At 35.1% G+C, this 24029-nt stretch overlaps 1 protein-coding gene across 1 annotated transcript in view; it reads right to left on the bottom strand.

The window, feature by feature from the left end:
- Positions 1 to 1576: 1576 nt before the first annotated feature.
- Positions 1577 to 24029, bottom strand: part of LOC101082886 (transcription factor BTF3-like) — a 133454-nt gene continuing 111001 nt past the window's right edge. The window contains exon 3 of the mRNA XM_045050387.1: positions 1577 to 2042. Coding sequence (XP_044906322.1) covers positions 1577 to 2042 — 466 coding nt within the window. The remainder of the gene's footprint in view (positions 2043 to 24029) is intronic.

Raw genomic sequence — 24029 nt, 5'->3', positions numbered from 1 at the left:
ACAAGAAGGAAGCCAATTTGGTGTCCTGACCCACATAGCTTATCCCATTCATCAAGTCAGAATGTGTAACACATTCATGTTTCCCTAGGTCATTAGTGAGAAGCCATGTATCTTTCTCTCTCTCCTGTTGACGGATGAAGAAAAAGAGGATGATTTGTTCATCTAACAAGCCTTCTCAGACAAATAAACAAGACTTTGCCTGTTGTTTGATACATCTCAGCCTGATGTCTGGCCTGGTGGGAGGGTCAGAAAGGAGGTGGCACAGCATTAAAAGCCCCAGCTTTGTGGCAGCTGGATCTAAGGCCAAATACCAGCTCTCTTCCAATGAACCCTCTCTCTTCCATCCTCCCCTGAGAGATCTTTATGGTACATGAGAAGAGGCATCTTTGGAACAAACAGACCTGGGCATGGATTTGATATAGACCTCATAGCTAGGTGGATTCAGGCAACTTAGCTTGAGTATTGACATAATGATCAGTGAGCCTCTGGTGGCAAGCAACAAAAACCCATCTTGAAGCAGCTTAAACCAACTGCAAACTTCAAAAGGAACTGGAGTTTCAAATGAGTGATTTGTGCCCTGTTCCCTCTCTCTTATTGTCTCTGCCTTAGTTCATTCTTCTCCCAAAAAAGCGCTGATTTTAGGGGCAGGGATGGTGGATATTGCTAGCTGCAGGCTAACAGACTGTCAATGTCATAACTCAGGGGAAACATTTCTTTCGTCTAGCTTTTATCTATAAGAATCCAAAGAGTGGGCCATGTGCCCTTCCCTGGAGCAATCAATGGCTGGTGGAGGGGACTGTATATTTGCCCCTGCCAAGGTAAATGTCTTACTATGGTCAGAATGGGTAAATTTTATTAATAGAAAAGCAGGAAGAGTTAGTGTTTTGAAGGTGGATCATGCTAGATGAAATTTTTATAATCAAGGTAATAATAGTGAGAGTGTATGTGTGCAATATAATCACAGCCCACCCCTTCACTCCAAAGTGGACATGTGTATATATATGCAAACATACAGTGTCACTATTATTACCTTGATTATAAAAATTTCATCTAGCATAATCCACTGGCCCACATATAGTCAAATGCACATGCCCTGACCCTAAGGTGAGACCACCTGAAACCATAGCACATCCAACTTTAAGCCCAGCATATCTCAGGCATTAGTGTTTCTCTCCATCAGTTCTCAGTGTTTTGTTTTGTTTTGTTTTGTTTTTTAATTTGCATTATACTGCCACTTAAAATCTTTATTCAAACTTCATCAGAGATTACCAGCCATATTACATGCCATGATCAGCTTTCTATAAACAACTGTCCTTTCTGTGTACAAAGCAAATAACATTATTAACATTGTTTCAAACTTTATTTCAAGTTTTCTTAAGCCCAATTAGCTGCACAGAATGAATTGTGTGTAAACAAATAATGAAAAGAGCTGCAGTGTTGAAGAGGTTGGACTTAGCCATATAATAGATCTAGATTTTATCAGATCCTGAGCAAACATTTAAAAAGCAGTCATAATATAAAACATCAGTTCCCAGAAACTTCTTCAAGTTTTATCTTCTCCAGAAGTTGACTCAATTCACTTTGCTTCATTCTTTGAAGCTTCATCAAAATTGTACACAAGATCTAGAATTTCATCATCATCCACCTTTCTGGTAGCAAGTTGTGCCTTTTCATCCAAAGATTGTTTGGGCAGAGAGTCAGCCAGTCTTCTGAAACTAGTCAGACTGTTTGCATAAAGTTGGTTTAAGATACTGGGAAGCATTTCTGTAAGCTGCTTTATCTGAGTATGGCCTGTAATAATAAAAGTATTCATTGCCCGCAATGCCTGAACTTTAGGGTTGTTAAAGTGGATTACTGTTCCTTGGTTTGTGAACATATTTAGTTCTTCAATACCAGAGGTATTGTTTACCCTTAACTTCTTTAAGGAGAACTGAAGGTTTTTTTTTTTTTTTTTATCTGCTGTAGCTGTTCTCTGAACCACCTTCTTTTGGCAAGCTGTTCCTTTCCCACCAATGTGAACCTGTGCTTGCAGTTTATAACCACTAAACCAGTCGTACAAGAAATGTTAAAGGGGGACTCTGAGTAGAAAGGAAAGACCATAAGTAAGAGCAGGATAAGGAAAAAACACAAAAGCCATAAAAATACATATGTAAAATCAGTAAAGAGACTGACTGAGCCATAAACCTAGAACTGGTTGTTGGTGGGGGGAGAGAAGTAAAGAATGGGTTCAACTTAAGTGACAACCAACTTAAAAATAGATTGCTATATGCAGAAAATATTATACAAACCTAATGATAACCACAAACCAAACACCATTAACAGATATGCAAACAATAAAGAAAAAGGCACCCAAGTATATCACTAACGAAAGCCAAAAAAATATGAAAGAAACCAACAGAAATGATCAAATACTAAAAAACAACCACAAAATTAACAAAATGGCAATAAATACATATCTATCAATAAATCTTGGAATTAAATAGGATAAATGATCCAATCATAATACATAGGGAGACAGAGTGGATAAAAGAACAAGATTTTTCTATATGCTGCTTACAAGAGACTTACTTCAGACCTAAAGAAACCGGAATATTGAAAGTGAGGCATTAGAGAAGCATTTATGATGGATCTGTTCAAATGGATGTCAAAAGAAAGCCAGAGTAGTGAAACTTATATTGCACAAAATAGACTTTGAAACAAAGACCATTACAAGAGATAAAGGACACTATATAATAATAAAGGGAGCCAACCAAACAAGAAGATATAAAAATTGTGAATATTTACACACCCAACATGGAAACACACAAATACATAAAATACTTAAAAATAAACTTCAGGGAACTAATAGATAGTAATAAAATAATACCAGGGGTTTTAACATCTCATTTACATCAATAGACAAATTGTCCAAACAGAAAATCAATAATGATTCAGTGGATTTGAATCCACTGGACCAGATGGATTTAACAGGCATACTCAGAACATTCCATCTTAAAATAGAAGAATACACATTCTTTTCGAGTGCACATGGAATATTCTCCAGAACAGATCACATATTAGGCCACAAAACAAGTTTCAACAAATTCAAAATGATCAGGCATACCATGCATCTTTTCTGACCACAATGCTATACAACTAGAAGTCAACCACAAGAAAAAATCTGGAAAGACCACAGATAACATACTGCTAAACAATGAATGGGTCAACCAAAGAATCAAAGAAGGAGAAAGATCTCCTCACAGAACTAGAACAAACAATCCTAAAATTTGTATGGAACCACAAAAGACCCCAAATAGCCAAAGCAATCTTGAAAAACAAAAGCAAAGCTGGAAGCATCACAATTTCCAACTTCAAGATATATGACAAAGCTATAGTGTTCAAAACAGTATGGTACTTGGTTGATGGGAGTGGTGGGAGGGGCAAGTGGGTGATGGGCATTGAGTAAGGCACTTGTTGGGATGAGCACTGGGTGTTGTATGGACATCAATTTGACAATAAATTATATTTAAAAAGATGTACCATAAATAAATGCACTTATGACTGTAAAAAATTAAAATAAATAAAAAATTAAAAAGTATAGCTCAACATAAAAAAAATCAGTATGGTACTGGCACAAAAACAGACACATACATTAATAGAACAGAATAGAAAACCCAGAAATAAACCCACAGCTATATGCGGAATTAATCTTCAACAAAGCAGGAAATAATATCTAATGGGAAAAAGACAGTCTCTTCAACAAATGGTGTTGGGAAAACTGGACAACAACATGCAAAAGAATAAAACTGGACCATTTTCTTACACCATACACAAAAATAAAATCAAAATGGATAAAATACTTAATGTGACACCTGAATCCACAAAAATCTTAGCGGAGTGGGGTGCCTGGGTGGCTCATTTGACTTCAGCTCAGGTCATGATTTTGCAGTTCATGAGTTTGGGCCCCTCATCGGGCTCTGTGCTGACAGCTCAGACCCTGGAGCCTGCTTTAGATTCTGTGTGTCCGTCTCCCTCTGTCCCTCCCCTGTTCATGCTCTCTCTCTCTCTCTCTCTCTCAAAAATAAATAAACATTAAAAAAAAGATTTAAAAATCCTAGAGGAGAACACAGGCAGTAACCTCTCTGACATCAGCTGCAACAACTTCTTTCTAGATGTATCTCCTGAAGCAAGGGAAACAAAAGCAAAAATAAACTATTAACACTTCATCAAAATAAAAAGCTTCTGCATTGTGAAGAAAAAAGTCAACAAAACTGAATGACAAACCTACAGAACGGAAGATGTTTGCAAATGACTTGTCTGTTAAGGGGTTGGTATCCAAAGTATATAAAGAACTGATAACCCAACACCCCCCCCCAAAAAAGCAAATAATCCAATTTAAAAAATGGGTAGAAGACATGAAGAGACATTTCTCTAAAAAAGATATCCAGATGGCCAACAGACACATGCGAAGATGCTCACCATCACTCATCATCAGAGAACTGCAAATCAAAACTACAATGAGATATCACCTTATACCTGTCAGAATAAGCTAAAATCAACAACACAAGAAACAACAGGTTTTGGCAAGGATGTAGGGAAAAATGATACCTCATGCACTGTGATGCAGACACTGTGGAAAACAATTTGAGTGTCGTCAAAAAATTACAAATAGAGCATTAAGATGGAAGTATTGGATCCAGATACCCTATCGAGAGAGAGAGAGAGAGAGAGAGAGAGAGAGAGAGAGAGAGATGTTGGTGGAAGAGCTAAGATGGAAGAGTAGTAGGAGGACCCTTGGCTTGTCTGGTCCTTGGAACACAGCTAAATGAATATTAAATCATTCTGAATACCCAAGAAATGTATCTGAGGACTCACATGACAAACTACATAACTAGAGGGAGAGAAAAGGCCACATTGTGGAAGGTAGGAGGTGCAGAGACATGATTTGGGGGAGTAATGGGCAGAAGGTGTTACAGAGGGAAGGGAGCCCTGGTATTGGGAGAGGAGAGAGACAAGCACATAGGGGATCTCTCAAGGAAAACATTTCCCAAAGACATTGGATGGGGAAACAAGAGGGACTGATTTTCATGAGTTTTTACAACCAGTGGAACTCAAAAAGTGGAGTTTTAGAGACCAGCCATATGGCTGGTGTGGAGCCCTGAGTGCACTGCAGTGCTATTATGACAAAGGAAGGTAGATAGATGGTGCAATATGAGGATACCCTGGGATACACTAGGAGGGATTTTTTCCCTTCTTGGAGTGAATCTCGGAGAGGTAGCATTGCTTCTCCAGGGACAAAAGAGCTGGTAGACCCATTACACAATCCCACCCCTCAGCATAGGTGCAGACACACCTGCTGAGGGTGGCTAACCTGGACCCTGGCTCTTGGCTTTTCTTTACCCTAAATTCCATATGCCTGTACTTTGGTGCAACTGCCCTTCTGTAACAAAAGTGCATCAGTCCCAGCATGGCAATACCTTTCCCTAGAGGACCAATATGTGTCCCCTTCACACCAGGTCCCTAACGTTTGGAGTTTTAAAACTCAGCCTGTCTGGGATAGAACACAAGTACACAGCACTGCCTGGTGAGTAGCCTGAACACAGAAAGGGTGAAAACAGGGATCTGAGGGATACCTAGGTCATGTGAGGGAAGAGGGTTCACTCTACCGGGAGGGTTTCCCAGATGGCAATGGGTGTGACTTCCCCTATTCAAGGACAAGAGAGCTGGCTGAAGCCATTTCTGTTCCTTGCCCCCTTCGCATAAATTAACTTCAGTAAACAGCACAGCACCAACACTCATGGTTTTACCACTTACACCAAGCCTCACTCCCCTGTGCTCTGCAGGTGCTGTTTTTCTGTGGCAAGTGTGCCTGACAACCAGCGAAATGGACTCCTTTCCTTGAAGACCAGCACAAACACCCCACTTTTACCACATCTACTGACCATAGAGTTCTGCACAGCTTCATTTCTAGTGGAAATTCCATCAGGTCGCTTTTAGCAAGAATACCAGAGCACACTAGTTGAAATTTAACATACTCTGACCAACGCCCAAACAATCCACATTGCAAGCAAGAAGAAACTCTGCAGAGGACTTACCAGAGGAAAATTTCAGCCAAAATACAGCAACAGAGTGCAGACAGCATACGCCAGAGACACTTTCTGGAGTGGCAGGCCCTGGACAGAATATGATCTCTTTTTTATAAAGCCATTACTGGGGCGCCTGGGTGGCTCAGTCAGTTAAGCATACGATTTTGGCTCAGGTCACCATCTCGCGGTCCGTGAGTTCTAGCCCCGCGTCAGGCTCTGGGCTGATGGCTCAGAGACTGGAGCCTTTTTCCGATTCTGTGTCTCCCTCTCTCTCTGCCTCTCCCCCGTTCATGCTCTGTCTCTCTCTGTCTCAAAAATAAATAAATGTTAAAAAAAATTAAAGCCATTACTCTTAGGACCAGTAAAAATAACAGGATTTCCTAACACACAGAAGAGAGAGACCTAGACAAAATGCCAGGATGGAAGATTTCATCCCAAAAGAAAGCAGAAGAAAAGGTTATAGCCAGGGATCCAATTGAAACAGACATAAGTAATATGCCTGATCTAGAATGTAAAAGAACAATCATAAGGATACTTGCTGGGTTTCACAAAACATAGAAGACAACAGGGAGCCCCTTACCACAGAGATAAAAGACCTAAAAAAGAGTTGGGCCAAGTGAAAAATGCAATAGCTGAGATATGAAAGTGACCAGGTGTAATGACCACAAGGATTGGAGAAGCAAAGGAACAAATAAATGATATAGAAGATAAAATTATGGAAAATAATAAAGCTGAAAAGAAGAGAGGGAAGGAAAATATTAGATCATGAATGTAGCCTCATAGAATTCATTGTCTCAATTAAGTGTAAGTGCATTCATATCATAGGAGTCCCAGAAGAGGAAGACAAAGAAAAGGGGAAGGTTTATTTGAGAAAATTATAGCTGAAAATGGCCTTAATCTGGTAAAGGAAACAGACATCCAAATCCAAGAGACAAATAAATCTCCCCACAAAATCAGCAACAACAACAAAAACTAACACCAAGACATGTCATAGATAGATTTACAAAATATAGAGATAAAGAAAGAAATCCTAAAAGCAACAAGACAAAGGAAGTCCCTAACTTACAAGAGAAGACAAATAATGGTAGCAGCAGACGTCTTCACAGAACCTTGGTAGGCCCTAAGGGAGTGGCATGATATATTCAACCTGATGAATGGAAGAAATATACAACAAAGAATACTCTATCCAGCAAGACTGTCATTCAGAATGGGAGAGATAAAGAGTGTCCAAGACAAACAAAAACTAAGAGTTCATGACCACTAAATCAGCTCTGCAAGAAATACTAAAGGAGACACTTTGAGAAAAAAAGACAAAAGCAACAAAGACTAGAAAGTAATGAAGAAAATCTCCAGAAATGATGATAAAACAAATAATAAAATGGCACTTAATTCATATCAAACAATAACCACGCTAAATCTAAATGCTCCAATTAAAAGACATAGAGTTTCAGAATGGAAAAAAAAGCCCTATCTTTATATTGTTTACAAGAGACTCATTTTAGATCTAAAGACACCTGCAGATTGAAAGGGAGGGGGTGGAGAAATATTTACCATGCAAATGTACATCAAAAGAAAGCCAGAGTAGCAATACTTATATCAGACAAACTAGATTTTAAAACAATGACTGTAACAAAAGATGAAGAAGGGCACTAGTTCATAATAAAGGGGTCTACCAAAAATAAGATCTAACAATTGTAAATATTTATGCTCCCAACTTGAAGACATATAATTATATAAAATACTTAATAATAAACATAAAGGAACTCATTGATAATAATACAAAATTTAGTAGGGAAATTAACACCCCACTTACATCAAAGGACAGATTATCTAACCAGAAATTCAACAAGTAAAAAATGGCTTTGATGACACACTGGATCATATAAACTTTACAGATATATACAGAACATTCCATCCTGGAGCAGCAGAATATACATTCTTTTCAAGTGCACATGGGACATTGACCAGAATAATCACATATTAGGTCACAGATCAGGCTTCACAAATACAACAAGATTCAGATCATACCTTGCATATTTTGTGACCACAATGCTATGAAACTTGAAGTCAGTCACACACAAAAAATTGGAAAGACCACAAATACATGGAAGTTACAGAACATCCTACCAAAAAAACTAATGGGTTAACCAGGAAATTAAACAAGAAATTAAAAAAAATACACTGAAACAAATGATAATGAAAACATAATGGTCCAAAATTGGGGGTATGCAACAAACTGGTCACGAGAGGGAAACATATAAATACAGGACTAATTCATGAAGCAAGAAAAATCTCAAATATACAATCTAACCTCACACCTAAAGGAGCTAGAAGTAGAATAGAAAATTAAGGCTAAATCGAGCATAAGAAGGGAAATAATAAAGTTTAGAGCAGGAATAAATGATATAAAATCAATTAAAAAAGAATAGAACACGTCAATGAACCAGGAGCTTGTTCTTGGAAAGAATTAATAAAATTAATATACCCTTAGCCAGATTTATCAAAAAGAAAAGAGAGAGGTCCTAAAGAAAATCAGGAATGAAAGAGGAGAGATCACAAGCAATACCACAGAAATATGAATGATTATAAGAGAATATTATGAGAAATAATATGCCAACAAATTGGAAAATTTGGAAGAAATGAATAAATTCCTAGAAAGATACAAAGTACCAAAACTAAAATAGGAAGAAATAGAAAACTTGAATAGACCAATTAACCAGCAAATAAATGAAATTGTAACAAAAAATCTCCCAACAAACAAAATTCCAGGGCTTCCCAGGTGTGGCTTCACAGGGAAATTCTACCAAACATTAAGAGAAAAGTTAAAACTTATTCTTCTCTGTTCCAAAAAAAATAGAAATGTAAGGAAAATTTCTAAACTCATTCTATGAGGCCAGCATTACCTGGATATGAAAACCAGACACTAAAAAAATGAATTACAAGCCAATATACCTGATGAACATGGATGCAAAACTTCTCAACAGAAAATTAGCAAACGGAATTCAACAGTACATTAAAAGAATCATTCACTGCAATTAAGTGGGATTTATTCATGGGCTGGAAGTGTGTTTCAGTATTTGCATATTCACAAATCAATCAACATGATACACCATATTAGTAAAAGAAAGAATAAGAACAATAGGATTCTTGCAGAAGATATAGAAAAAGCATTTGACAAAGTACAACATCCATTCTCAATAAAAATCCTCAACAAAGTAGGGATAGAGGTAACATACCTCAACATCATAAAGGCCATATATGAAAGGGATGCTTGGGTGGCTCAGGTGGTGAAGACTCAGACTTTTGGTCAGGCCATGATCTCGTGGTTTCTGAGTTCAAGCCCCATGTCGGGCTCTGTGCTGACAGCTCAGAGCCTGGAAACTGTTTCATGTTCTGTGTGTGTTTCTCTCTCTGCCCTTCCTGCTTGTGCTCTCTTTCTCTCTCTCTTGAAAGTAAATAAACATTAAAAAAATTATAAAGGCCATATATGAAAGACACACAGCAAATGTAATCCTCAATGGGGAAAAACTGAGAACTTTTCCTATATAGGCAATAACATAAAGGGATGTCCATTCACCATTGTTATTTAAAATAGTACTGAAAGTGCTAGCCTCACTAATTAGATAACAAAAAGAAATAAAAGGTATCCAAATTGGCAAGGAAGTAGTCAAGCATTCATGGAAGACATAATACGGTATATAGAAAACCTGAAAGGCTACACACACACACACACACACACATACACACACACACACATTTGCTAGAAATGATACACAAATTCTGTAAAGTTGCAGGATGCAAAATCAGTGTACAACATCCATTGCGCTTCTACACACCAATAATTAACCATAAAAAAGAGAAATTAAGGAATCAATACCATTTAAAATTGCACCAAAAATAATAAGACACCTAGGAATGAACCTAACCAAAGAAGTAAAACATCTGTACTCTGAAAACTGTAGAATACTTATAAAAGAAATTTGAAATTACACAAAGAAATGGGAAAACAGTCCATGCTCCTGGACTGGAAGAACAAATTTTGTTAAAATGTATATAATACCCAAAGCAATCTACACATTTAATGCAATCCCTCTCAAAATATCACCAGCATTTTTTATAGAGGTCGAACAAATAATCCTAAAATGTATATGGAACCACCAAAGACTCCAAATAGCCAAAGCAATCTTGAAAAAGAAAAGCAGGGGCACCTGGGTGGCTCAGTCGGTTGAGCATCCAACTTCAGCTCAGGTCATGATCTCACAGCTCATGGGTTCGAGTCCTGCATCGGGCTCTGTGCTGACAGCTCAGAGCCTGGAGCCTGTTTCAGATTCTGTGTCTCTCTCTCTCTCTGCCCCTCCCCTGTTCACGCTTTGTCTCTCTCTGTCTCAAAAATAAATCAACGTTAAAAAAAATTAAAAAAAAAAAGAAAAGCAAAGCTGGAGCACCACAATTCCAGACTTCAAATTATATTACAGAGTTGTAGTGATCAAGACAGTATGGTGCTGGCACAAAAACAGACACATATTTCAATGGAACAGAATAGAAATCCCAGAAATGGCCCCACACCTATATGGCCAACTAATCTTCAACAAAGCAGGAAAGAATATCAAATGGACAAAAAGAGTCTCTTCAAAAAAAGGTTCTAGGAAAACTGGACAGCAACATGCAGAGGAATAAAACTGGACCACCACTTTCTTACACCATACCCCAAAATAAATTCAAAATACATTAAAGACCTAAACATGACACAGGAGAGATCACAGACGACACCTCTCTGATATTGGCCGTAGCAACTTCTTAGTAAACATGTCTCTTGAGGCAAGGAAAACAAAACAAAAATGAACTATTGGGAGTTAGTCAAGGTAAAACCCTTCTGCACAGCAAAGTAAACAAACAAAACTAAAAGGCAGTCTTTGGAATGAGAAAATATATTTACACATGACCTATCTAAAAATGGTTAGCATCCAAAATGGATAAGTAACTCCTCAAACTCAACATCCCCCCAAAATAATCTAGTTAAGAAATGGGGAGAAGACATGAATAGATATTTTTCCAAAGAAGACACCCAGATGGCTAATAGACACATGAAAAGATGCACAACATCACTGATCATCAAGGAAATACAATTCAAAACTATAATGAGATAACACCTCACACCTGTCAGAATGGATAAATTTAACAACACAGGAAACAACAAATGTTGGGGAGGACGTGGAGAAAGGGGAACCCTCTTACACTGTTGGTGGGAATGCAAACTGGTATAGCCACTTTGGAAAACAGTATGGGGTTTCTTCAAAAATTTGGAAATAGAACTACTCTAGCATCCAGCTATTGCACTACTAGATATTTACCTAAACATTGCAAAAATACTGATTTGAAGGGACACATGCACCCTGATGTTAATGGCAGCATTATCAAAAATAGCCAAATTATGGAAAGAGCCCAAATGTCCACCTACTGACAAATGGATAAAGAAGTTGTGGTATATATACATGATGGAATATTACTCAGCCATAAAAAGAATGAAATCTTGCCAGTCGCAATGATATGGATGGAGCTAAGGTGCATTATGCTAAGCAAAATAAATCAGCAAGACATATACCATATGAATTCACTCATATGTTGAATTCAAGAAATGAAACAGATGAATGTAAGGGACAAAAAAAGAGAGAGGCAATCCATAAAGCTAATTCTTAAGCATAGAGAACAAACTGAGGGTTTCTTGAGGGGAGGTAGAATGGGAGATGGGTTAATTGGGTGATGTGTATTAAGGAGTGCACTTACTGTGATGAGCACTAGGTTTTATATGCACGTGATGAATCTCTAAATTCTACTCCTATAACTTATATTACACTATATGTTAAGTAACTGGAATTTAAATAAAAACTTGAAACAAAAATTAGAAATAGAAGTACCCTATGATCCAGTATTTTCACTACTGGATATTTACCCAAAATATACAAAAACTCTAATTCAAAAGCATACATGCACCTCTAGCTTTATTGAAGCATTATTTATAATAGTCTAACTATGGAAGCAACCTGTGTCCATTGACAGATGTACGGATAAAGAAGATAAAAATACACGAATAAAAAAGAGGTGATTATATATATATATATATATATATATATATATTACACATAAATCCACATATATATGTCCACATATATAATTCCACATAAATCCATATATGTGGAATATTACTCAGCAATAATAAAGAATGAATGGAATCTTGCTGTTTGCAGGAATGTGCATGGAGTTTGTGATTATAATGCTAAAATAAATAAGTCAGTCAGAAAAAGATAAATAGCATATGATTGCACTTATATGTGGTAAATAAAAAAAAAATAAATCAAATGAGGGAGGAAAAAGTAAGAGAATACGACAAACCAAGAAACACTCAACTATAAAAAACAAGCTGATGGTTTCCAGAGAGGAGGTAGTTGAGGTGGTATGTGAAGTAGATAGGGATTTAAGAGTAAACTTATCATGATGAGCACTGAGCAATTTATAGAATTGTTGAATCACTATATTGTATTCCTGAAACTAATATAACACTGTATGCTAAGTATACTATAATTAAAAAAAAACTTAATAAAAAAGATATATCTTTGAATATTCAAAAATTTAAAAAATATTCTAATTTTTCTTAAATAAACTTATGAATTACATTTTATTTTATCTTTCAGATGTTGAAGTATTTGCTGTTTCCATATTTTGAAATATAATTTTTATCGAAAATTGTCTTCAGAATAAAATAAATGGGTACTGCTATACTTACCCTCAAGATTGTGCTAAACATCAAGAGAAAATTGTGAACACAATGCTTTACTCATCATAAAAGCTAAATTTAAAAGGTTTTTTTCTATAGTAAATTGTTATTAATAATTTTCAAATTAATATATAAATTACAATATCTCTCTTTGAATATATGAAACTAATTCCACCAAATTAGTTGTTTACAAATTCAGATATCATTCCCAGTACACATTCCAATAAATGTATTTTGTAAAAATAAAAACAAAACAAAACAAAAAAGTAGCAATATTGCATACATGCAAACCAATGAGGTATTTGAACTATAAGAGAATCCTAATCTCAGCAGGACATTGTAAATCTATGCTTTGTGGAGTCTGCCTGTCTGGGGAACCAGCTGTGAATGATTAAAACCTTTAAACTTGGCCTCTACAATCTTGGTTCCTTGTAACTAAGACAAAACATGCTCTTCCTTATGATGGATTTAACTAAGGCATGTCTACATAATTCCAAAACCACAGGTTACATTAGTCAGCTCAATCAAACATCCAGTATATTCAGTGGTAAAAATCCCAAGAAATGATACATTATTTTGTAGCTTAAAATACATTTATAATTTTTTTTCTCTTTTTGCAAGTTGAATTTTCATTGTATAAAGAGAGCCTAAGGCCATGATTCCTAATCGAGTTTGTGTAAAAATTCAAGTTGTCTCAAAGAATGTCAGGAGCTGTCGAAAAATTCTCAAAACAAAATTATTTTTAATTCATTTCAAATCACAAAAGTATGCCAAACAGAATAGTTATTGGAAGGCAGGAACTCAAATACTTTGTGTCACAATTTCAAAGCAGACCAGGAATAAATGATCCAGCCCAAAGCCGTTACAGAGCTATTTTCTCTCTGTCCTTATTTTTTAATGTTTATTTTCTTTGAGAGAGAGAAGTGAGAAAGAGAGTGGGGGAGGAGCCGAGAGAGAAAGAGAGAATCTTAAGCAGGCTCCACGCTGTCAGCACAGAGCCCAATGCAGGGCTAGAACTCACAAACTGTGAAGGGCGCCTGGGTGGCTCAGTCAGTTGAGCATCCGACTTCGGCTCAGGTTATGATCTCACTATTCCTGGGTCAGTGAGCCCCGCGTCAGACTCTGTGCTGACAGCTCAGAGCCTGGGGCCTGCTTTGGATTCTGTGTCTCCCTCCCTCTCTCTCTCTCTGCCCCTAACCCACTTGTGTTCTGTCTTTGTCTCTCTCAAAAATAAATAAACATTAAAGAAAAAATTTTAAAAAAAGAACTCACGAACTGTGAGATCATGACCTGATCTGAAATCAAGAGTCAGAAACTTAACTGACTGAGCCACCCAGGCACCCCTATTTTCTCTCTCTTTAATGTTGAGTAGTGAGATTTTTTAGTGAGGTTTTCAGAAATGATGGTGAATCATGCTGATTTTTGGTGTGTGTGTGTGTGTGTGTGTGTGTGTGTAAACGTGTTTGCTACACTACTATTGTTTTTGCTGATAACACTTCAGAAAATGTCCATTCAATGTTTGTTGTATTATTTTGTTATATTATTATTGTTGTTGACACTTTAGAAAGTGTCCATTCACTATTGGGGATTTGAAAAGAATTCTAGTTAGTAGTTATGGTTCCACCCATATGCAGGGTGGTATTTTTGTGCAAAAAAACAACTGCAGTAGGACTCTTGATTGCAAGTGATAGAGACCAATCTGAAATTAGTTTGAATAATGAATGGATGATGATGATGATAGTGATTGATGATGGTAATACATTTTAAAATATTCTTATTTACAAACTAAAATGTCCAAGAATATCTAGCTATAAGCAGGTGCAAATACAGATCTTAAATACTTTCATCAAGACATAGCCTCCTTACATCTGACTTAGATTTTATCTGTACTCGCTTTATGTGCTTTTCCCTGTGACAACTTTTCTCCATGCAGACAGACTCTTCCTAGTTCATGGCAACAACCACAGGATTACTTCTACAAGGTGGCAACCTTAACACAAAAAAGTGACCCCCAAAATCCTAGAGTTCACTCTTATGATCATGTCCATGTGAGTGAATAAATATCTATGATGTTGATCAAGCCTGGGCCATATTCCTTCTTCTGAGACCAAAAAATCCGCTGAAACCCCATGGATTAAGAGAACTGGTGGGTGATTGTTTCCTCATAAAAAATGAGAGTAATGCTAAAAGAAAGTTATGTGAATAATGGTGTTGGGCTGGTAAAAAGAAAATATATTTGCTTAAGCAATATACTAGGCATATTCTGTATATGCATTGATAGTTCTTCACACATACAAAAGTATATATAATGCACATATAATAATAATCTTAAGTATTTATTAGACAACTATAATATTCCAGGTACTGTGCTTATTCAGCTTCCCTTCCAAAAACTTTGAGGGATAGGAGAGGAAGCTGTGGCTATGTTAAGATGGAACTTGGTTGAAGCTGAGGATCCTGGATAAACAGGGTGAGAGAAAGAACATGAAAATGTTCTGAAGCAAAGGCACACAAATGGAGCAGAGAAAGACATGCTTTAGACTCTAAGATAGTTCCAGCAATTTTAGGCAATTTTATACATGCTGTCTATAATCTCACAACAAGCCTATGTAAGTTTTATTACCCCATTTTACAGGTGAAGAAACTGGACTCAGAAAGGCTAAATGATTTTCCCATAAGCAAATAATTAGTTAGAAAGAAAAAAGCTGAAATTTCAACACAGATCTGTATAGCTTGAAAACCTGTACTCTTCCCACTACATTAGTCTACTATGATAATTTATATTGTACTTGTTATATACAATTTTATATAAATGGATAAAATATGATACTTTGATACTAAGAAGTTAAGATGGCTTGAATGTAATCTAGGTAGGAAGAACTGACATATGAAATCTGACAATAGCAAAAACAATATTCTATCTTGGAAGCAAAGCAGAGTAGATTCTCTCATTTGACAAGAGTGTTGACAACACTAACCACATTAACATCCCAGCATACCCTTGATCTCATCATTCCACCCCTTTATTTCAAGATTACTATATCCTGGAAACTAAATATTGCTCTCATCATTGACACTACCTATAATGTGAGTAGAAAGCATTACATTAGCTTTGAAAACTATTCTCAGTAATGCTCCTTTACCACAGAAATTAATGCTTAAAAGAATATGTTGGGATGAGCACTGGGTGTTGTATATAAGCCAATTTTATAATAAATTATATTCATAAAAATAAAATACAGATTTATGAATAAAAAAAGAATATCTCATTGGAGAACAAACAACAATCGAACAGAAATGCTGAACATGACCATTGTAACCAGTCAACTCTATTATACAGAAAATCATACATTATTTATAAAATAAAACCTAGGAGTTATTCCAGAGAACAGACCAAAAACTACAAATAGGGCTTTTCAAATATTTTAATCTTGCAACGGTTTCTCTAATATACTAACAATTTATTTACTAGCAACATTCATAGTGCAGACAGTTGTTTTTCTGAATGTTAAATGAATCTCTCAATACACTCATTTATATAATGAAATTAGTCTTCTGATACTTGGAGGTTATCTTTTAGTGGGTGGCTTTGGGCAGCTTTCTGTGGTTAAGCCTTGTAGCATTTTCATTACCAGTGTTTCTTTTTATCCCTCTGAGCTATTCACAACTGTCTAAATTATATCTGGCTAAAACTTGGCATCTAAATTGCCAGCTTAGAATTCTGTCTCAAAAAAAAAAAAGCCCAATGTCAGTCTAACCATCTGAATTGTGTATATAGCATGGTCATATTTAGGTAGCTCCAATCTCTATTTTTAAACTCAACTATAACTAATATGTTGGGATAATTATTATATACAAACCATTGTTGATAAAAAAAGACTGTTAGCACATCAATTTCTTAATTAGTTCCCCAACTAAGGCTAGGAATCTTGGAATCTTTTTTTTTTATCCTAAGAGGGAATCTATTCATTTCAGCAAAGTTACAGTGAAAATATTTTTTGTTGTTGTTATTTGGTATACCTCACCTAGTTGAATGTTTTCTAAAGTGTTACAGTTTATCTTAAAACATTTTGTTTGAACACTGAGTCAGACTCTTTTCCCACAGTTAAAGTGGGACATAATCAATGCACTGCAGGCTTCTTTTGCAAATGTGATAAACATGGTCTAACAAGTCGGGAAAAAATCCATTTTGATGCCACTTACCCAATTAGGCCTGTTTTAGCTTTTTGAATAACTGAATTTGGTTTTAGTTTTATACCCAGATACATTGTTAAACTGATGTTTTAGAGTAGAGTAAACCATGGTATCATTAACATTAATTCTTAGAAGTGCCTTTTTTAAAAATAAAGTCTCTAACTATAAGCAAATGATTTTGTAATTGTTTTGTTGAGATACAGTGCAACTTGATTACCCTCTAACTACTCAGCAATTTTTGAAAATTCTGTTCATTCAGTCTGAACAGTTGCAAATTACTTGTATGTGTATAAGAAAACTGTATCATTAGCATATGTTCTGAAAATGCCTTTAAATATGTGCACATATTTGGAAGCTCTATGAAGAAAACAATGTTGCATTCATTCAAAAATGATTTGCTGAATCTCTTTGTTACCAGGTGCAAGAGGCAAGTTCTCTGAGAGATGTAAAGTGATAAGACAGCAAACACTTTCAAGGAACTTGTTATATACTAGGAGAAATAGCATCTACATAAAATCTTTAAAAGCAAGGCAATATAAGACAAAGGTTGAATAGAAAGACATTGTAATCCCTGAGCAAAGTTCAGCTTTTTTATTTTTGTTTCATTTCTAAAATAGATGATGGAAATATACTTACCTTTGACTGTATTATTCCAAACTCTCTTTTCTTGATACTATTTGGTGAATCTTGAAAATTAGATCACTGAATAATGACATATAATTTAGTGGCTCAAATGAAACTGCTTTACAAACTCAGCACTGGTCAATCCTTCTGTAGTTTTCAACAGTAAATTGTTTTAGCCTTGCACTTTTTAAAGAGCCAGATTAAATCAAGACCATCTAGAAGCTGTTAAGCTACTGCTACTGTGACTTTAGTGTTGTTAAAATCTGTATTTCCAAGATGACAGTTACATTTAAAACTGAACTAGTGCCTCTTTCAACCCTGGACCCTTGTGAGTATTATTTTGTATACATAGAGGTAACCTACTTGGGTGAGAGGAAGGGGAAAAGTTGCAAGTTAAAAAGGGGTTAAGTATTAACCAAAACAAATGTAAATCCTTGTCTCTAACACCAATGGGAAAAGTTTTCCCAATGGGAAAAGTTAGCGTTTTCAAATGAAGATTCCTCCAGACATAATCTTGGTTTTCTTTTGTTGTTGTTGTTTATTTATTTATTTGGAGAGAAAGAGAGAATAAGCAGGGGACAGGCTATTGACTCTGCGTTGTCAATACATGGAGCCTGATGTGGGGTTCAATTCCACAAACCATGAGATCATGACATGAGCCAAAATCAAGAGTCAGATGCTTAACTGACGGAGCCATCCATGTACCCCATCTCTAGACATAAACTTGTACCCCAGCTAGCATCATCTGTTCCTATTAACTATTCACTACTGATTCATAAACTATCATATAATTCTGATATAAGAGCACCTTAACTGATGGCCACACAAAATTAATGTGGTGACACTATTTCTTAGACCTGAAGAGATGTTATGAAATTTTAATTTATATCTTCAAATAATTGTGTGATTCAGGAGAAATAAAGGTATACAAATTTATAATATTGACTAGTTATGGAAACCATTTGAAGATGAAAAAAGAATTAAACACATTTGCTCTTCTTACATTTTCCTGGGTAGGTTAAAATGGAGACGTTCTTTGTTCCTTAGGATTGTCTTGCTACACAACATGAGTTATCCCCCAACGTCTCACTTTAATTACTAATAAACATGTTATACTACTTTACAGTCACTGAGTTTTTGCCAAAATTGACTTAAAAGACTATATGAAGAAGTAACTTCTTATAATTTAGGTACCAATGGACTTATCCCTAAAGAGTAACCATTCATTTTAGATAATGCATCAAATCTTTTGTAATGCTTACCAATATCATTTAGTAAATTTCTTTTTTTTAATTTGTTAATGTTTATTTATTTTTGAGAGAAAGAGAGACAGAGCACTAGTGGGGGAGGGGCAGAGAGAGAGGGAGACACAGAATCTGAAGCAGGCTCCAGGCTCTGAGCTGTTAGCACAGAGCCCGACATGGGGCTTGAACTCATCAATGGTGAGATCATGACCTGGGCCAAAGTCGGACGCTTAACCAACTGAGACACCCAGGCGTCCCTCATTTAGTAAATGCTTAGGAACACTAAATGTATGTGTTAAAAAAAAGAGACAAAAGGCCCCAAATGGAGCTCATCTCACCAAACCAAGACTCAATACTTAACCTAATTGAAGCTTCAGCCTCTCCCAAAAATATAATCTTAACCAGTTAATCTGGAATTTCCTGGTCAGCACTAGTGAGGTAATCCACCTGACAGACCTCTACTCTTCCCTAAAGGTTGTTGACCTTGCCTGAAACAACCCACTTCTTGCTAGTAACTTATGGGTTATCCCCTTCTGCTTATAAAAGTCTTTCTTTTTGTACAGCTGTTTGGAGCTCCCTCTATCTGCTAGATGGGATGTTACCCATCTTCCCTAAAGGTTGTTGACCTTGCCTGAAACAACCCACTTCTTGCTAGTAACTTATGGGTTATCCCCTTCTGCCTATAAAAGTCTTTCTTTTTGTACAGCTGTTTGGAGCTCCCTCTATCTGCTAGATGGGATGTTACCCCATTCATGAATCTTAGAGGAAAACCAATAAGATCTTTAAAATTTACACAGATAAATTTTATTTTTAACACAGACTTTCAAACTGAGGTATGCAATGGTTTACATGGAGAGAGGTACTTGTAGCTTCAGATATTTCATCTAAAGTCAAACTATCTTTACTTATTTTACTCAGTAATAAAATATTTTTTATTGGGCATAATTGTGGGTGAAATAAAAAAGTTCATATGATTATTTAGATAAAATATATGACTTAAAATAAATCCTCATCCTACAATAGCTCCTAAACCACCCCACCCTATTCTTACTCTCTCCTTACTGTATCTGTATATATCATCTTTTCCTGCTTTTTACAAGAGCACTTTTATGGAAACAATCTAAGAAGTGGCAACAAAATTATAACATGAGGACAGAAAAAATAATCATAATTCATACTGTGACCTTAACTCATTGATAGGCTCAGCCCCATGAATATTATCTTTTTCTATTTTAAACAATGTCTAAATGAGGTCACTATCTATGTAGACCTAGATTACTGATCATAGAATTTCTTATGGAAGCAGTTTGTAGCAGTTTGAAACAGAAAGTCTGCTCTATTCACAAGAAGCCCTATAACAGAATACTGTACCACTTTCCTTGTCTACAGTGATCAAGTAGAGAGTTGAAAGAATTGGAGATAGAAGCACTGGCCAGATTTCTAGTTGAACAGGATTCATAGAGCAGCTTGCTCCTAAGCTGTCAGGATTACAAAATGGACATAAATACTGGCTGAACTTGCTGTCTTTGTCTCTAGGCCAGAAGATATTCCAAATTTAACCCTGTGACTAAACAGGCATATAATATCTCATGTAGTTAACAAGAACTGAAATATCCTCACATACATTTTACAGATGAGGACATATTCTTAAGAATTTAGTCTTGATCACTCTCTGCTTTCCATTCTTTGGTTTCTCGTTATTTTTGAGACTATTTCCTGAGTTGTCCATTTTAGGCCTTTACGCCCTTCCACTGGTGATTGAGGAATTTGAAACAAAAGCTCATTTTCAGATTCCTTGTTTTAAACACACAAAAACATGTGATTCATCCTTCTGTGAGGAACTAAATTATTTCTTTTTGTGTTGGAAAGTTGTTAGGAATTTGAACTCACACCTACTAGGTCCTAGAATTGAGCCATCAATTTAGACACATGTTAGTCTAAATATTTTAGTTATTTTGGAAGGAATGCCACAAAAAATGAACATTACATTTAGACAAGTTACAACAGTGAAATTAATTATGATTAAAGTATTAAAGGGTTTTTTTTCTACATGAATTTTTAAATTATTGATTACATACATTCCTAGTGAGAAAATGAAAGTATGGTTTCTAATCTCTAATGTAAATATGTTTCCAATTTTTCCAAAAGGAGTGACCTCAGCATTTAAGAAAGAGTTCAAGTAATACATATAACAATTGAAGCAAAATGTTCAATTATGAATTTTGCTGGATATGACACTAGTCTACTCTTTTTCCTTAGTAACTGATTATTTTCAAGTAAGTCAATTATTTCCCAGTAGCCTCATTTATTTTTTTAGTCATTTAAATTTCTTCCTGTCATCTTATAATGTCATAAAAATCAAATTATACAAAATATGAATTAGCTTTCTAGAGTATTGATGCATTGCTGTCATATGCTTTACATTCAGAATAGTTCTATTTATGCTGGGGAAAAAAAAGTCTAGGAAATAGATAGAAAATAATTGTATATACCAGAGATCTTATAATAGTATACATCAGAGATGTAATATGAATTGCAATAATAACTTAAAAGAGGAATTCAATGATACAACGATGGGGTGTAAAAAAAGAGAAGGATCTTTATAATGCCCAGTGGTTTGGCCTAAGATCTACTAGTTGTTCCCCAAGAATATTTTGGTAAATAACAATGTAAAAGCATTTGATAAGCTTAATTTTTTTTAAAGTTATATTTGGTTTTTGGTTTGCTCAATAAAACATAATTACCTAAACCTAAAAGACCTATAAAAACAACTCTCAATAAACTCTCAATAAAATAAATTGATTTACTTTCAGCTAAAGTTTTGAAAAATCTCCTTTGCTTTACTTTTTAAAAACTGGGCTATTGAATTGGTAAATAATGTCCATAGAAGAAGAAAACTGTTGGCAATACATGCCCTAATAAACTCATGTTTTAGGCTAAGACTCTTATTATTTGTTGACATGTTTTATTTTTAAATGTGTTTATTATTTTTCATTTTAAATACAAATTATCAAAACAAAAAAGCTAATAAATAACCATAATCACATCATTTAAAATAAATGACCTATTAACATTTTATCTATAGACATTCAGGGTTTCTTTCTTTTTTTTATTTTTTGGTGCTTATTTCTAATTTTTTTTGCATAAATGAGATCATATTTTCCATATTGTTTTGTCTTATTTTTTTTTACTTCACAAGACATAAAGATGATCTATGCCATTAAATATTTTTCTACCAAATCACTTTTAATAACTGCATAGTATCTTATTCTTTCTTTAATGTCCTCAAATATATCCAACCAAAACTTTGTTTGAGACATTTAGGATATTTCTAATTTTTCACTGTTATAAACAATACTGCAATGAATATTCTAGTACACACATTTTTGTGTAGTTATATGCTTATTTTTAATTAAATTTCTGTAAGTAGATATTCTGAGTCAAAGAATATGAGTATTCTTAAGACTTCCAGTACATATTTCCAGATTTGTCATTAGAAAGATTCCATGGAGTAAAATTCTTGCCAGCAATGTGTAGGAGCATCCTTTTCATTCTATGATCCCCAACACTGGGCTAGTACTTTCAAAATAGTGTTAGTAATTACTAAATGTTAATTTATTAGGGATTAGGCATGTGATATATATTCCAATAACAAACCATTATCCAAGTGAATATGTAAAATGAATTGAAAAGCAACTTGGAACAACATGTAGAAAGATGTAAGGAGTAGTTCAGCTTTATACTCTAAATTAATCCAATTTTATTCAGAGTGAGTTAAGGCAAGAAGCATATGATCTTGGAAACTATAGCTTCCAAGATGGTGGCTTACCATTGGTTCATTTACTGGGTGATTCAGTGTCAACCATGCATGAATTGCCTATTCCAGAATGCATATATTGCAACAGATATTTAGAGTTGAGGATTTCTGCCTTTGCATTGTTCATGAGGTTTTTATTGCAGAATACCTAGCATACTTGCTAAATATCCTTAGGAGACCCTTGTGACTCACATCTTTTTAAATACTGCCTATATAATAACAACATTCTAATAAGTCTGATTTCACATGAAAAAAATAAAGCCTCCAAAATCTTATTGTAAGAATCTACCTTACCATTTAATATGATCTTTTAAACATTCAGATAAATCTTAACCAATGCCTGACTAGTTGTTTCTTGTATATTCAATTTTATTCAAATATTCAAGTAGGAGACTGTTGTCTTTTTTATATCTTCTTTTAATTTTGGTATAGTGGGTTAAATAGCGATCCCTCAAAATTCATTCTATCCAGAACCTCAGAATGTGATATTATTTCAAAATAAGGTCTTTGAAGAAGTGATTAGTTAAGGATCTTTACATGAAATATTTTGGGATTTAGGAGTGGATCCTAAATCCAATTATTAGTGTCCTTATAAAAATCAGAATAGATACGTGCAGACTTTAGAGTGAAGTATCTACAAGTCAAGGAATGCTAACACTTACCAGCAACTACCAGAAAATAGGAAGCAGGCATGGGATGGTTGCCCTCTCATAGCCTCCAAAAGGAATCACACTTGCCAACTTCTTGATTTTGGACTTCTGGCCTCTTTGGCCATGAAATATAAATTTCTGTTGTTTTAAGCCACCCTACTTGTGATATTTTGTTACAGAAATCCTAGAAAATGAATATACTTATAAATCCCCTCAATTAAAAGATTTATTAATTCATTTGTGTTAATTCTCTTCATTTACACCTTCAATATTTTAATCATTTTCATTGGTCTATCACTTAAGAATACATTGACTAGCAGTAGATGTTAATGACAGGTAACTACTCTCTGATGCCAATTAATATTTAGAGTTGTGCATATTAGACTGTGTCAGCTTTTACCATGACTGTCAAAGGAAAAAATACTTGCCTGAAAATTAATTTACAATCTGTTACATATCAAAGTGCCTTCTAACAGTCCTGAAACGTATCTCACAAAACAAAAGAAAAAAGAAAGAAAGAAAGAAAAAAACAAAACAATAGCATTCTCACAGTCAACTCACAGAAAGATGTTTCCCTTCCCCATTTTGATATATCTCTAAACTGAACTCTTTTTCTTATTGTTCTTTCATTAAGTTTTGTGTAAGAGCACAAAAGTATGGCGG

This window comes from Felis catus, chromosome X (genome assembly GCF_018350175.1).
Source record: "Felis catus isolate Fca126 chromosome X, F.catus_Fca126_mat1.0, whole genome shotgun sequence".
Taxonomy (NCBI): Eukaryota; Metazoa; Chordata; class Mammalia; order Carnivora; family Felidae; genus Felis; species Felis catus.
This window is presented reverse-complemented; position numbering and strand designations above follow the sequence as displayed.